Source organism: Micropterus salmoides, unplaced genomic scaffold (assembly GCF_014851395.1).
Source record: "Micropterus salmoides isolate LMB-PRFRI ecotype aquatic unplaced genomic scaffold, ASM1485139v1 Ms_hic_scaffold_10, whole genome shotgun sequence".
Lineage (NCBI taxonomy): Eukaryota > Metazoa > Chordata > Actinopteri > Centrarchiformes > Centrarchidae > Micropterus > Micropterus salmoides.
The window spans coordinates 2,740,996-2,757,328 of NW_024040041.1; the positions used below are offsets into that span (position 1 = coordinate 2,740,996).

Genomic DNA, 16,333 nt, shown 5'->3' on the forward strand with positions numbered 1-16,333 from the left:
AAACCAGGAACAGTTACCAAAAATATGGATCCATTACTACTGGCGATTGCTAATGCCTTTGGTATCTGATGAGATGAACGTCAAAACCGTCAAAGACAAAACATTAAACTCTAAAGGACAAGGCAGTGGATTCTTTTGAGAGGAGACAAGCTGTACAAAACAGTCAGAGGCAAGTGTTCAAGTCCACAACATCAGTTAATGTTGCTGCCTCGAAAGCCTCATGCCAGGTAGCTAACCGTGTTGCCAAATTACCCTTCAAAACTTCTGCCCTTAGAAATCAGTCTTTGATGTTCAGGTTTATTATAAGGAACTTTTTTCCAAGACTTATGTTATGATGTCAAAACAGATTTTTTTGGGTTGGTTTTAACTCTAAATATGTTTAACAGAGATTTTTTTTAAAATACAAAATATTCAAATATCATCACTCCCCATAAAAATGCTCCAACAATATTAACATCGGACTTGATGCTTCTTTGCTTCATGAGGATACTGAATGATTAACATGAGTTTAAAATCAGTGAGTGCATTTTACATTTATCATGTAAAGTACCTACTGATAGCAGTACTTGATTTTGTCACATCCTACTGAAGTATAATGAAGGGGAAAACACCCCTCAGAGCAACAGCACAATAAAGGAATGCTCTGGATAACAATTTAAAAGCAATACTTTTGTAATCATATTTCATGATATTCCCATTAGTAGGCGGTTTCTTTTTAAATGGGCCAACCTCTCATTTAACTTGTCAGGTGCTAGCCCCCCCCCCCATATGTGAATGGCAAGACCTAAAAACATTTTTCAGGGATGATGGTGTCGCTGGTGAATGTGTGTTTGTGCGTAGTTTTTTATGAACAGTATGGTTAAGGCGATACAGCAACACATGGAGGAGACCAAAATTGGTTTTTGGAATGCAAGGCATCAGAGGAGAAAGAAGATAGCCATTCAGCAGACTGGTAAAGAAACACTGTATGTGTCATCAAGACATGTTTATCAAGGGTCTACAACTATAAGTGACCAATGGCGGACACACATGGGTGCACTGTCCACTAGAGACATACTGCTAGTGGTAGACATACACAGAACATTGAGAAAAAAATTAAATATGGCGACGGAGAGGAAACAGGAATGAGTCTCTTTTGAAGGAGCACTTGGCATTTACTGAATATAGATTTTGGCTAGCCAGTCGGCAGAAGATGGTCCATGGAGGTTTACTGAAGGACATTACAGTGTACAGAAGTGGGTATTTGTGTTGTTTTAGGACTCAGATTGTAAGTGTAAACATTACTGTTGTTATGAAAATGTCTGTTTGCTATTTCAGAGGAAAATCGAAATGGTCGTATCTTTTCATTTGAGAGAAAAATGTTCATATTTAGATAAATGCTGTCATTGTATAAATTTCAGTGTGCTATACTGGCTAATACCTGGCTGAGAAAGGGAAGAGGCCAGCAGCTTCTTCTGTCCTGTTCTGCTTTTCTATGCAACTGGATTCAAGCTAATTTGGTGGCAATTGATTGTCTATAAAGTGTGAACTTCCCCGCCTATATTCTTGACAGAAGAGCCATTATTGTGCATATGTAAACGCACCCCAACGTGACTAACCAAATGCAACCTTTACTTTTTATCACTTTCCTGCCCAATGCACCACACCTAGGCTAGAGCCTGCATTGTTGGGAGATAAAGAAGCAAACAGATCCACACACAAGCACAGCCTTCACGGAGCAGCGTTCAGTTGCGTGTGAACACGTTTTTTTTCCCCAAATCAGATTCTGAAATCTGAAATGTGGAAAGGAAGCAGGCAAACGGCAACTTCAGTTCTCAAAGCAGATGCTGTATGTACTTAATAATTTGTGATCTAAATGCCACCTTTTCACCAACATGCAGCTCAGCACAGCAGTTCATCGCACGTCCTAACCACAACCAAAACACTTCATACATAGTTCAGCATCAACCGTGAGAACATCTGTCTCCCAGCATAAATACACTAACACAATGACCTCAACAACGTAAAAGGAGCAACAGCTTTACAATATAATATAGTGTTTTGAATACTGTAAACCAACATTCCACAACAAAACAACAAGGCAGTGCTTTTGTGGACTGCACGTTACAGAAATAAACCAGGATTGCAGATATATTTTGCATTATGTTTGTGTGTAATATGAAATACCAGTAATGTTGTATATCCACTGCACAAACATGTATCAAATGCCTAATCACTTATGATCAGCTGTGGGGTTTTTTTATAGTAATCTGATGTACCTGCTGGCCTAGCTCCATTAAAGGCTCCTCTCTGTAAATGAAGTGCATGTAGCAACTTGTCCACGTACATGCTCTTTCTTTTATGTTTTTTACTTTTAAAATGTAACTTTACTTAAAGAGTTTACTACAATTGTATGTGCAAGGGCTGGGCGATATGGCCGAAAATGATATACTGAAAAAGAAATATCATATCATTCAATGTCGCAAATTGTCAGGATGAATTTCAAATCATTAGTTCTTTCAAGTTTAAAGGCTGATTTTTGATCCTGAGTGAAAGTTGAAGAAACTAGATGGTTAATTGTGGTTTTAAACTTTTCTTTATGGTCAGAACAAACACTTGATGCCAAACAGTGGATCACTTCACAAATCTGAGGTAAGACATTCAAAACAAAAGAAAAAAAAATTTTCAGTCCAGATACACTCACTGTGAAACTAAAACTAAGCAGGGAAATAATTTGTTCTCTCCTACACCAGTTAAGGTTTTTCTTAGTCGCCAACTCATTTTGTTTGCTTAAGACTATTCACATATTCATCTTCAAAGGTTTTCCTCAAATACCTCTCACTCTGTTTCCATAGTCACCAGTTCTATTTTACCACTAGGAATATACTGCCTGTTGCATCCATTTATTTCCTGCTATAGGCAATGTATGTCAACTTCTTTACCTCTAGAGTTAGTGTTACCCTATGCCTCTTCAGCTGCACATGAAGGCTGATGAACACATGAACTCCAACTGTAAAAATAAAATCTTCTAAAGCTTAAAATGAACTTCTGTACACTAAAACAGTTAGTACAGATTGGCATGTAGGCTACAGTCCAGCAACAGACAACACCACTGACAGTTCTCATAATGGTCCCATAAAAATTCAAAGCACCTGCTACAAATTGATACATCCAGGGATTTTCTTTTTCTTTCTCTCTAAATGTTAATGAAATACCTTTGTTTTTACGGTGGTTGTTGCTCAGACAAGCAACTTGGAAATTACATCAATATGGGTAATATAATTGGAATCTTTTGTATACATTTTGTCAATGAATCAAGGAAGATGACTAGCTAATGAAAAGAAAGTGTTGCAGTAGATTCAGCTGGTGACCGGCTCAGGTTGCCATCGATGAAGTGTAGTTTATTGCAGCCTGAGCTGGCTGAAGTAACTATGTGGGCTACCAGTGAGACCTCACCTTGTACCAGAGCTTGATGCAAATATAAAAAGAGAGACTGCTGTACATTCATTCTGTTTGTAGCAGCCTGTAAAGAAAAGCCTCACGGAACTCTGTCTTCATCCACATATTTAACTTTATTTCATTTACTCTATTTTATTTCCTCATGTTTGAACAATGCAATAAATAAAAGCAGTCTGCCACAGCAGCGCATTGAGGAGCCCGTGGAGTCAGACGGATGACTGATGTGGTTGTCAAGGCGACCGCTAACGTGAAGCAAAGCTAACAGGAGCTAGCTAACTTTAGCATGGCCCGAGGCCGCACTTCATTCCAACACACAACGCTGACGTGTGAGGAAGCCCCACTTCATCTATCATGTACTTACTGTGGCAGCTTATACACGCCAAGCGAGACGGACACAGCATTTTACCTCGCTAGCATTCAACACAGCGTTAACCCGTCTCAGTGGACAGCTAGCCTGCTTGGCTAACGGTAGCTGTAAAGCAACGCAGCCTCTCAGAGAGCGCTGCCTGTTTGATGGGAGTCCGAGGGAAGCGGCTGCAGCTGCTGTGTGCCGCACACATGCGTTCACTGTCACAGGCTGGATCCGTGTCCATGTAGCCTGGTGTTAACAACACAGCAATGTGTCAGCGTTACAAACCTGAACTTGGAATTAGCTGACGTCTAATTGGGTGACAGTCAGGGCACGTTTGTCGGTCACGTGACATTATTGTAAATCGCTGTTTACTAATAAGGGAGAATGTCACCTTTGGCGCGAGAGCCAACAAGTTCATTCACAGTATCAGCCATATTTCACACGTTTCTGTGAATACATTCAAGCAGCTGCTCTTGCCGTAATTAGCTACGGTAACAGTTTTGTTTCAGTTTGACCATCTTTGAATGAAGGCCTTCATATAAACTTCATACATGAAAGACATTAGTCTGTATCTGGCACATTATTCCATTAGCAAGCGCTTTATTTATTTCCTGGAGTGCAGGGTTGGCAGGCAGCAGCTCTGTGCATCGCACTGCTTTGATTTGTAGGCTATAGCCAATTAGTAGGCTGTTGTACCAGCCAGCCTGCCAATGCCCCTGTCATGCATTTGTGAAGTCAGTCTCAACACAAAGCTGCAGCGGAGACAATGCAGTGCTGGAACCTGGATGTGATCCTTCATTTTTTTAATAACACACTCGGCTCCCAGCAACCCATCCCCCTTCGTTCCTCCCCTCTCCTCTGTCTCCGTATCACTATTAACCTTCCATCGCATTCCATGCATTTTGGAGACAGCCCCCATACCCCTCCCCTCCCCCGAATGACAATACGGCTGGCTGTACCTGAGACGGTGGCCGTGTAGCAGCACCGTGCAGCCTGGCTGAATGCAGAGGCGCAGGCTGCGCTGTGTGCCCACGGCATTGTTACAGCCAGTTAAGATCATATGGGTGCCCATGCTTTGCCCACCTAAGCTTACCTTGCTTTGGCCGATCTGTCGTAACTCCATCCCGTCCCAGCCCCTAGATCTCCGAAGCCTGCAGCGGGATAATTCCTCTCCATGAAAGAAAGGGCTGGATGAAGATGGACAGATAGCGAGGGGGAGGGGAGGGAGGAATGTCTTCTCTTCTCTGCGCTCGCTTCTGTTTATTTCTCTGCTTGGCGAGCCCGTAGACTGGGAGGAATGGAGGGAGGCGAAGGAGCGAGAGGAGGAGGAGGAGGGGAGGGGGTCACAGCAGCCAGGAGCACCTCCTCCCTCCTCTCCTCTCCCCATATATTTCACTGTCTATTGTCTCCTGTGTTAAGCTGATGGGCCGTAGAACAGATGCTCCGCGTTCTTTAGCAGCTTTAAGAAGCGAAGCTACATTCACGTGGATCCAGCGCGGACAGCTGCTCTGCTGCTGCTCCCTCACAGCACACTAAAGCTATTTTCGCTCATTTTGTTCAGAAGACGCCATTTTTAAGAGCAATGACTGGGCTGGCGTTCATCCTCTCCTTCCCTCCCTCGCTCGCTCTCTCTGTCTCTCTCTCTCTCTCTCTCTCACACACACACACACACACACACACAATTTGTCATGCACAGCAGCGCAGTGTGGTGTAGCATTGTGGAATTGAGTCTGGTGAAAGAGCTCAGCTTCTGTAGCCAGCTGTATTTCTCTATTAAACTGTTGCAACATGTAAAGAATGAGGGCTGACATCCTCCTGAGTTGTGGATAGCCTACACATGCATTGACAAGTTACAGTAGATGGATCACAAAATGACTGGAGGCATGTGTAACTGTTATGTCATTTATTATATAAACATATCTGGGTTTTCTTGAGGAACACAGTTGAGTGTACAGACAAAATGCTATCCACCCTAAGCTGCACCCACTTTAAAACATCAAATCTGTAGACTGTGGACAGACTACTGGCCAGCCAATATGCAGATCATACTGGCAGTAGTGTCCTGTTCTGGGATTGTGTCATAACTTCACTCATAAATACAGTATCTCAAAAAAACATGCAACATTTAAAAGTTCACTCAAATCACCGATGCCCATCAACCATAATAACGAGGCTCTGCCAGCCCTCTCATTCATTTTCTCCTGGATTACCCGGCGCTGATGGCACACTCCTGTGGTCAAAGAGAGGAAAAATCTTTGTGAGCGTATTTGCAGGGCAGCACGATCTATGAGGGTCTGACAGGCTGTGTTTTCATACCTAGAAAGAGGCTTCAAAAGAAGATATGATATGTTTACTTGGAATGCAAAAGAAGGCACATAATATATATAGGCCCTATATGTAGCATTATTTTCTGTTCACAATAATTGTAAAAACAATATTCACCATCTTCTGCAGGAGCAATAATGAAGGATGTTGGTGGAAGAGATGATGAAAGCACTGGTAAGAATTGTTTTTTTGTGCAACCTGTACACTTACATAGCTACATGTAGTCTAGCAAATACAAACAAAAATCTTTTTCAGAAACGTTATTAATATGCACTGTCCCTGTCAAATACAGTAATACACTAAACTAAATCACAGTGCACTGTGTTGTGTTCTTGTACCTTGTGAGATCTTGTTTTATCTACTCTGCACGTTCCACTATTTGAATTGTCCCACACAGCAGCTGAAGAGGACTCTACCACAACAGGTAATATTGCTGTTATGTTAACTATATGCTGCCAATGGTAAATTAATCATTTGTCTTTGTTTACAACTAATTGACCTAATCTATGAGTATAATAATCAAGATAATGCTAAGATAATAGACTTCTAAATTAATAAAGTAACTAATCACAACAAATGTTAATGTTTTTATTTCCTACCATTATCCGTTGTCATACCACACTCAAGCTGACACATCTTTGTACCCTATGACAGGTTCCAGTGCAACAGTTGGTAAGTTTCCTGTTTGTTGCCACTATGTCTTTATCTCTGTTGGGAAATTCAATTGTGTGTAAACAATAGCTAACTGATTTTACCCCACAGCTCCAAAGGTAACTGCTGATGAATGCCAACCGACGTCTTCTGTTTGTGGGAACTCTGCTCCACCAACTGATCCTGCTCTGTGGCCATCAGATGTGATGGCTGTCAGACCAAGTAAGGACTGACTTGTACGGAAGCCCTAAGCGGCCATCCATTTAATTATTTTTTTTACTCCGTTTTCCCATGTTAACCTGGTGTTAACGGGATATTATTTTGTGATCTCGAGATCACAAATCATAGCTGAATACAGGGGTCAGCAGGTGTGTTTCTTTAGCACAGGACTCGCGTGTTTGACTCCCACTCTCAATTACTTTTTTTCTGCTTTTGTGTGTTTTTTATTATCATCTTCAGCAAAGTTGTTATGAAGAGATTCAGGGGAATCTAATAACACATTTCCCGACGGCTATTTCAAAAGTTATGAAATAGCCATCAGGAAATGTGTAATGTTAAATGGATTCCCCAGAATGAGAAATGCAGGAATTTCCTCTGCCTGGGAATGATGGGGAAATGAAGTCCATAGGTTGATGAATGTGGACCAATCACTGGGATGCACAAGTGCTTTATTATGAGCTTGTGAAACAGTCTCTTTATAAGAACTTTGTTGAAGAGGATTATGAAAAACAAAATGAAATAAAATGGTCTTCAGTGGGATCAAACACACAACTCTTTACCTATGAGTCCTGTGCTCCACCACTGAGCTAACCAGTGACACTAAAATCCTCACTGAAATTACCATTAAGAAAGATAATTATCCTGTTATCCTGTTATCACCAGAAAACGGAGTAAAATTATTTGAATTGATGGCCGTTTAGGGCTTCCGTAGACTTGGTTTGCAGGGGTCCTTGATGTTTTATTGAATGTTGAACGAATCAAGTATTTGCACAGTGTTCCCTTCGTGGCCATTGGCCAATTACATTTACTGTGTACTGCAGTGATTTGTTTTGTACTGAAGTTGTTTTGCACTAGGTAGTTTTTCATACTGTGCCAAATTATTATCTTGATGTATAGATAATACTGTAAAATATATATATAAAATCAAAGTAGCTTCTTTGTATTCAGCTACATCAAGATTCGATGTTTTAATACTGCAGGTTTGGAGCTGCCTCTTTTTATACAAAGTAGAAGTAAAATGTCAGTCAGTTTGACTTTGACAGTTTCAGTTAGTGTATTTAATAAGCAGTAAAAAAAACACGGCCCTCCTGTTGCTGGTCAAACAAATAAACTGCATAAGGGTTATGACTGCAAACTATCCACTGTGAGGCAGGGCTACCAAACTTATCCTGCTTAGGTCCCACAGATTAACAGTGCTGGACCTGATTAAATGTAGGTCCGTGTCTGTATCCGTCTTTTGGCTGGACCTTGGACCACTACAGGCCTGGAGCATGTGCATACTGGAACGCCCACTTACCCTGAATAAGGAGGCGGCGGGGCATCGTGCTGCCCACTGCTGTTTAGAGCATCATTGTAGGAGGGCAGACCTGGGACGGTTATCCCAGCCAGGGGCACCATCTCTGGGGCTGGAAGCCCATCTGCTTCCATCCTCACTGGAGCTCTGGACCTGCACACACGACAACATACAGAACATGATCTCAGAAGAATTCAACAAGATATTAAGTCACTGCAGAGATAATCAAGGCTAAAGCAAACATGAATGGGCTCTGTAAATCTTATAATAAATATGTTTGATTTCCTGTTTTTATAGATTGTGTTGTGTGCAAGTGGACATTTTCATCGATGGCGGTACCTCAAAAGGTTCATGGGGTCAGACATCAGGATTCATGTGACCAACGGAAGTAGCCATTACTGACCAGACCAGCATTTACTGTGCGAGCTATCCGAATACTGCTATCATTCAGATCAGGTTGCTGTGTTTTTGAAAATATGACCACATCTAATTTATCAAATGTAAAAGTGATTATGCAAGAGGCCCAAACTGGGGCTTCCTTTGTATCATAACTCACTTGAATGAATTAACCTCACAAGGAATAACACCCTTTGCTGCAAAACATAGAATTTTCCTCTGAAGGACAGAGTATCATGTATAACTTGTTATACAGACTGTAACAAGTTTAAGCCAGTCGTCAAATGACCTTCTGATACACAAAAAGTCAGGGGGTCACTGAAGCTGTTAGATATCATTCCACAGCCAGCAGCGTTAAAGTGTTCTGGTCAGAGCTTAAGGGCATGATGGAAGGCCTGATGTACCACAGTCATCATTTATTCCACATCCCTAGGTTAACTGGGCAAACATTTCGCTGCAAATGTTCCATGTCAGAGTGAACTTACTGTGCTGACCTCTGTCCAGTCTTGTTCTTGGATTTGTAGCAGTAGATTCCCAGCACAATGGCAAAAATAGCAGACACTACGACAGCCAGGATCCCTGCCACCAGTCCTGCCACATCCACTCTGGGTGTATTTGCTTCAAAGACAAACATCATTAATATCAAACCTTTTGTTTCTTATGACAGTTCTCAGACCAGTCAGTCAGCTAGTCAGTCACTAATTAATGCACAGATGACTGAACTGAATATGACACCTGTGAACCCTGAGCTAGTGCTAAAGTTTCTGTGCAGTTCTAAGCTAAAGTTGCAGCATAAGAATCATGGGCATAAATTTGTATGTGAACTGATACCACCGTGGTGTGAATGACATCCTCACCAACAGCTGTGTTCACTGTTGCTTTACCTGCTCCCTGCTTTACAATATCCACAGTGTCACTTTCTGTTTGTTTCTCTGCAGATGTAAATAGATAACGTTGCGTCTTCTTCACTTTCGTGAATAACTTCTAAGACGTGTTTTAGCCTGTGTGTGTGGCTGTGACATGAGGTTACTATCTGTAAGCACACGGTGCTGTGCAGCCTGTTTGCGAAGGGGGCGGTGCTGACAACATGAAGGCCTTCGCGTGAGTAGAAAATTTCCAACTCGAGTTCTAATCGCCTTCTCGCGTTGTGTGTGAACACTTGCAGCGAATGTACTCGCGAGGAAAGTGTCGCAAAGATAAAATTTGCAGCAGCACCTGGATTAAAGACAAGAATCAGTTCATCCAATGTTTAAAGTGCATAAAACAGCTCTGCCAGTTTACTTAACATTACCGAGGATTTAACTGGTTTTCTTTTGATTATCAGAAAGGGGGGGACTTGACCCCCCCGTCCCCCCCGTGATTTCCTCCTATGATAAGAATGTATTTTGAGTACAAGTTCACAAAGAATTTCACGATAAAAGCCTACTTTAAAAGAATATTCTAAATGATATTTTAGCTTATGTTAGCATGACCAAATTAAACATTACAGAATTTGGAGCTGTAAGCACTATAACAAAATCAGGGCATGCATCTTTAACCAGGCATATAGAATAAATAAGATTTCAACAATCATTATGTAACATTATTATAATGTCAATGATTATTATTTTTTTGTTATGCGTGTATTTTTAATGTGAAAACACTACATTCTGCCCATAGACTACAATAATGGAAAATATCTCTTTTTAAGCATTACCTTGACTGTTGACATAACTGGCCCAAAATGATTCCTAAAAATGGAAGCAAAAAAATATGTAATGAAGCAGAAGAAAAGAAACATCTAGCCGCCACCACAGAGCATGTGTAATAAGCTATGGGGACGTTTCCTATGTGTCCTTTTTTTCAAATGCAAAATAAAAATGTTTTCTAAAGTATGTTCAGGTAGACTTACTGGGAGTTCAATTATATGGAGTATCCTGCAGTTTTTCGCCACTCTAAAGCTGCAAATGCAAGAATGCAGGGATAATGACACTACAAGGCATTCTCGTCACTGTTCACACAACTGTCACACAAAGTTTAACATAAATGTTGAGGGGCGGCTGTAGCTCAGGAGGTAGGAGGGGTCCTTGGGCAAGATACTGAACCCCGAATTTCCCCTAGCGGGTTCTGCCAGTATATGAATGTGTGTGAATGGTGAATGCTGATGTAATGTAAAAAGCGCTTTGAGTGGTCGAAAAGACTAGAAAGGCGCTATACAAATACAGAGCATACTGTTCTATCTATCTGTTTGATTAAACTGACCAAAACTGGTGGATATGAGAGCACAGCATTAGAGACATTACCGTCTTAGCGTCGTCCTCAAACACCTCTCTGGCCTCCTCATAGCTACACTTCTCTTCTATGCACTCCCTCTCCAGATTGCCAGGCGTCACCAGCTCAAAGTCCCAGCTGTTGAAGAGCAGTTTGCGGGACAGGAAGGAGGTCGCTGACTGTTCATCCAGCAACACCGGATCTTCTGCAGGACACAGGCCATATACACACTGTTCACACTGAGTGCAGACCCCAATACATAAATTAATATTAAGTTATTAGGATATTTGATAAAAAATCCTTTTCACTGTTTTGGCTCGTAGGGTTTCAGATGCAACAATGAATGAGGTCAATGTTCTTCTAGCTTTAAAGGATAAAGCCTGTCATTTTCTTATCTCACGTGCAGAGCCAAACCAACTGATATCTCTCTGAGCCATAGAGCTCCATTGTTGTCCAAACACTGTACAAAAACACATCAGTGAGCCTCACTGTTGCACTGGGTGACATGTTACTTCATCACCATGAACACACACACTGTAGTTTATTCTGACTCAGTCCCACAAACACCATCCTGCTGCCCCAAATACTCACTAGATGCACCATTTCCTCCTATTTGCTTGATAAAAACTACAGTGAGTAGCTGTTTTAGGGAATCTTTTTAAACATGAAACTATATAGCCTACTTGTGAGGTGTTTTTAAAAATGTATGTCTTCCGTAGGAACTAATGGGCTGGGGACTGAGTGCTACAAATAAAGTAGCTGAGTCAGACGAACTAACTTGTTGTTGGTTTGGGTCTTTCCGTGGGATTTGTTGCTTTGCCCAGAAGGAGAACATTTCAACATGTGAAAGTGTGTGGGACTAGCAAAGTTGTTTCCAGAAGAAAAGAGGAGATGAAGCGGAAAAAAATGTGTTCCTCACTGAAATGACCAAACTGCTAAATGTAGAGAAAAAGGAACTAAAAAGAAAATGTCTGTGAAGATTTTCAGTCATCCAGGTCATAGTTATCCAACGAAGGTTAAAGTCAAGGGCAACTGGACTTGAACTGAAAAAGTCCCTTGGATGAGGGACGAAACATCTTCCAGTATCTTCAACCAAGTCCAGTTGCCCTTGACTTTAACCTTCGTTGGATAAAAAGAAAATGGTCAGTCAGAGGACTAAAATGAAAATACAATCAATCAGTCAATAAAGTCCCAAGCCCATTAGCTCAGGGCCGGCCCGTGGCATAAGCAACATAGGCGGTTGCCTAGGGTGCAAAATGTCGGGGCGCCGCAAGAGAAAGTTTTCGGCTTGGCGTGAATCAATTTTTCCCAACTTATGCGACACCTGCTTAAGCCGTGACAGTAATCAAGTGCACCTCGCGCTGTGAGCCCAGACAGCTGTAACAAGTGGTAACGTAGCTGATAGGGTTTTGCAATATAAACATCTCAAAACTGAGGTGCAACGTTGCTCTGTTTGGGACTGTTAGCTGCACTTTATCTGAGGTGCTGACGTTAACACGTGTGCATTTGTGGCGAGATTTCCCACGCTCTGTCGGTCAAACGGTCTAAAGGGGATAGCCACAACCAGCGGAGCAATAATATAATGCACAGCAGAGTATAGGGCAGGTAGACTTAAAAATATTGTGAATTCCCATTAAATGATGATAGTAGGGCTGACGCTACACTCTGCACAAGACCAGTGAATCACAGGCGATAGACAGAGAGAGAAAACACTCACAGTAGCTGCACACAAACACAGTACATGATTCTACTATAGGCAACACTTGACAATTCTGATTCGACTATGTAAATCCTTAGTTGGGGACAGCCCTAGATGATAGTCTTGTAATATTGCGACTTTTTTTTCTGGACATGTCAGAGAACACAGATATGTTGGAGAGGTTCTAAATGTGCAGGAAGTTTTGAACATGAGCAGAAAAGCTGCTGAAACACAGGAGCTATTAAAGTCCAGGAGTTTCTAACTGAATTAAAATGAATTCATTGATCATTTAGGTGAAAAGCTGGCACATGCACATTTAAAGAGGTTACTTCCTCAAACAAAGACACAAAGAGGAAAGAAGACTAAATCATTTGTTGACTCAGCAGGGATTTTGTTAAATTGGAAAAGTAGATCTACAGGAGAAAACAGCCTATTTAAAAGCAATAGCTACAGAATGCCTGAAAGCCTTAAAGCATTATATTTACTTTTTTAATATTTTGAATTGTCTCCTGCTGCCTGAATATTGTTTTCCTTTATATAGACCTTTCCACTATAAATTGGTGCAGGGATTTTTACCAGTAAATGAAGATTTTAAGGCTTAAAATGTTTGGATGGAGGTCCCCCCAATTTGTCCTCTCCACTGTTGAAACCAAACCAATGCTGTTGCTGAGGGGGTGGGGGGGCAATTTCAAATCTCGCCTGGGGCTCCAACACTGTCAGGACCGGCCCTGCATTAGCTAAAATAGTTCACAGTTCAAACAAACTTGTGAAAGTTGAACTAAACTACTCTTGACCTTAGCTTGTGGCTGCCAATGCTTGAAAAACAATGCTGATATAAACTTAATATACCATCCTGAATGTCATAACAGGTATAACCTCAGAGTGGTAGAACATGCACTGGGGCAGGAGGTGAGCCTTTAATAGATACATTTATTTTAGAAACACGACACATAAAATGAATTCAAATAAAATGGTTGGTATATTTACAGTTTAAAATGTTGTGTGTTTAAAGTGACCGACTGTGCGTGACAAGTGGTGTGGTTTACCTGGAGCTCCTCTGTAGGCGACCGAGCAGTGGGCCAGCTTCTGCAGGGACAGCACGACAATCCAGACCGCTGACAAGGCTGCCATTGAAGCAAGAACACTACACGGGAAATGACAAGGAAGAGTTTCTGTGGGGAGGACGCCAACATGAGGATGTTGAGGAAGAGTCTCCAGAACTCACCTGTCCAGTCCAAAGCTGTGGCCCCCTCACCTGGCTGCAGTCTGCTCCGTGTGAGTCCAGGAGAGAACGACACTTCTTCCGGAGTTTCAGAAACACGGAGGCACCAGTATTACCTGAAACTGACGTTGTTTATGCTGAGTTCAGTGGTGAAACCGCCAGGCCATTAAATGCTTGTTACCTGAGAGAAACGTCTCGTCACAAACCTGTTGGACAACATACAGCTGGAGGGAGGAACCACCACCAACCTGCCTGTCTGCCTGTCCAACTGTACACACTGCTGTCTTTGCTTCCTTATTCTGTCCACCAGTTGTGTGTGTGTGTGTGTGTGTGTGTGTGTGCGTGTGTGTGTGTGCGTGTGCGTGTGCGTGTGTGTGTGTGTGTATGTGTGTACACTCAGTTGCCAGTTCATTAGCTACTAAAACGAAAGCGGTGTACTGAATAATGAAGCTGGGTTTGTTCAAACACTTTATTTGAGGTGTTGACTGTATCACGCACACAACCAAGTTTGGAGTGAGATAACACGTGTTAGAGGAGGAGCCACTCAAATATTTGCAGCAGCGGCCCCAGCCAATTCTCTCAAGTTTTTACTAACAGTTAAATTTGACCTATAGTTTATAATTGACCCGAATAAATAGAAATTATAAAAATAGGTAAATCTGATAAAAGACAATTGATAGGCCTACTTATATTTCAAAAAAACAAATATAGCCAATCAAAAATAAAAAGAGATTTGGCCCCAAATGAGCCCAATGAACAGCAGTGCTCAATGTATAGGTACACATAGGCCTCCTGTAGTATTGCAGAACTTGCCCTTCAATTACTAGTTACTTTAAGAAATAGGCTTTGAGAGAGTTTAAATATGATGTTTTTATATAATTTTAATTACTTAACAGCTTATACAAGTCTAGCTAGTAGAACTACATCAGGCTAATTGACAGAAACTGAATTGGCATCTCTTAGTCATTTTTCATGTAAGAACATTTCATGGTTCCAGCTTTACAAACCTGAAGATTTGCTGCTTTAACTTTTTATTATTTTAATGTATTATTATTGATTTTGAGGTTTGGACTGACAAAATAAGCATGCAAGGTGTCACGCAGGGCTCACACTATTTTCAGAATTTATTACAATTAATGGAGAAAATAATCAGCTGATTAATGCTAAAAATATTCATTAATAGCCTGATAAAAGTAGTTAAACCACAACCAACTTCATTCATGCATAAGGAATAATAATCTAATGATATGATATATAGGCTAATAGTATTAGTAGTAAACAGTCATATGGGACATTTTTCTTTCTGCTTTGAGTAGGCTACTTTTACATTTTCTACATTTTCCTGCTTATAGCCTAATAACATACTTTTACTTAACTTTTTCAATGCAGTAGGCCTACTTGAGTATTTTTACAGCGAGGTAGGCCTATTAGCACTTTTATTAAAAGAAAAAGAAAAAAGGATCTGAATATGCCTAAGTAACTTTTTGTTCACCACTGGGTGAAAAAGCCAAAGCTTCTGGTTGTAAGAGGTTGGAGAGTTTTTGTCTGCGTCAGTAATCATTTAGCATGAATTTGGCTACAGGATACTACAACATATACTATAACTATACAACATCAGCTGCTCTTTGATCACAGGCAAGTGATTTCTTCCAAGAAAAAAAAGATTCGGCACCTACAGTTACCGCATCCATCGGTTCTTGCGCTTCCAACTTCCACTCACTCCGTGTGTGCACGCGCATCCATGTTAGTAAGGAACGTGCTTGCAGCGGGATCACAGAATTTACCCGGAAACAACACATTTGAATTTCTGATCGGCTTAACGGCTCTGGCGTTTAGTACAGAGAAAGCTATGAACTCTGCAGAAAAATGATCGTCTATTAATTAGGCCACTATAACTAACCTATGGAGCTAGAATTGAGAAAAAGTTATCACATTGATAGCAAAAAAGCATTTCATGAGAGAAAAAAGAATATTTGAGTGAAAAAGTTTTCATACCAATAGCAAAAAATTATTTCTCAGTATTTTCTCATAGAACATAAAAAAAATATAAATTTTAAATTTTTATAAATTATTTCTGAGAAAAAAAAATCTCTCTCAAAATACTTTAAAATTATATTACTTCTCAAATATATTTTTTGCTATCAGTGTAAAAAAAAAGGGTCTCTCTCAAAACGCTTTTCTTTTCTCTCATGCAATTTCTTGCTCTTGTGTCAGGATTTTGCTTTCGCTGTGTAAAATGTGTCATGGGCGGGGCCACGTTCCTACTGGCCAGTCGGGTGAGCATCATCTTTTCTTGGGAGTCCAACTGAATCATTACACCATTGTTCGGTTCACCTAAATAGATGCATCCTACTAGGTGAACCGAACAAATATTATTTTTTTCTCTCATGAAATGCTTTTTTGCTATCAGTGTGATAACTTCTTCTCTCAGATCATTTATTTTCTCGCATGTAATAAAGACACAATTCTAGCTCCATACACTCCCCA

The 16,333-nt window shown here is 40.9% G+C and overlaps 2 protein-coding genes across 7 annotated transcripts in view; both read right to left on the reverse strand.

Moving 5' to 3' along the window:
- prr12b (proline rich 12b) overlaps positions 1-5,414 on the reverse strand; it is a 33,523-nt gene extending 28,109 nt beyond the window's left edge. Inside the window, exon 1 of one of the 2 annotated variants that reach the window (XM_038739572.1) lies at positions 4,884-5,414. In XM_038739572.1, coding sequence (XP_038595500.1) covers positions 4,884-4,966 — 83 coding nt within the window. In that variant the 5' untranslated portion in view covers positions 4,967-5,414. Of the gene's footprint in view, positions 1-3,799; positions 4,325-4,883 lie in introns of those variants that run through there. The other variant, XM_038739573.1, reaches the window with a different exon arrangement.
- A 264-nt stretch (positions 5,415-5,678) lies between these two features.
- prrg2 (proline rich Gla (G-carboxyglutamic acid) 2) lies at positions 5,679-14,139 on the reverse strand. Of its 5 annotated transcripts, XM_038739575.1 has the most exons (8): positions 14,053-14,139; positions 13,850-13,968; positions 13,671-13,768; positions 10,958-11,130; positions 10,372-10,405; positions 9,161-9,293; positions 8,283-8,432; positions 5,679-6,020 (listed from the first exon to the last, which is right to left on the reverse strand). In XM_038739575.1, exons 3-8 carry the CDS (start codon positions 13,753-13,755, stop codon positions 5,978-5,980), a joined length of 618 nt encoding a protein of 205 aa, XP_038595503.1. In that variant the 5' UTR covers positions 13,756-13,768; positions 13,850-13,968; positions 14,053-14,139; the 3' UTR covers positions 5,679-5,977. The 5 variants fall into 5 exon arrangements, with proteins under 5 accessions (XP_038595503.1, XP_038595508.1, XP_038595512.1 ...); XM_038739580.1 differs by lacking the exon at positions 14,053-14,139 and having other exon boundaries at positions 13,880-14,042; XM_038739584.1 differs by lacking the exon at positions 14,053-14,139 and having other exon boundaries at positions 9,170-9,293; positions 13,850-14,042.
- Positions 14,140-16,333: the final 2,194 nt, after the last annotated feature.

What these genes read in the sequence shown, in the direction of transcription:
- prrg2 (XM_038739575.1), bottom strand. Translation starts at nt 13,755, where the DNA reads ATGGCAGCCTTGTCAGCGGTCTGGATTGTCGTGCTGTCCCTGCAGAAG. An exon ending in CGCCTACAGAGGAGCTCCAG is followed by an intron (nt 11,131 to 13,670) that starts GTAAACCACACC and finishes TGTGTCCTGCAG; the next exon opens with AAGATCCGGTGTTGCTGGAT. An exon ending in ACTGGACAGAGGTCAGCACA is followed by an intron (nt 8,433 to 9,160) that starts GTAAGTTCACTC and finishes TCGTGTGTGCAG; the next exon opens with GTCCAGAGCTCCAGTGAGGA.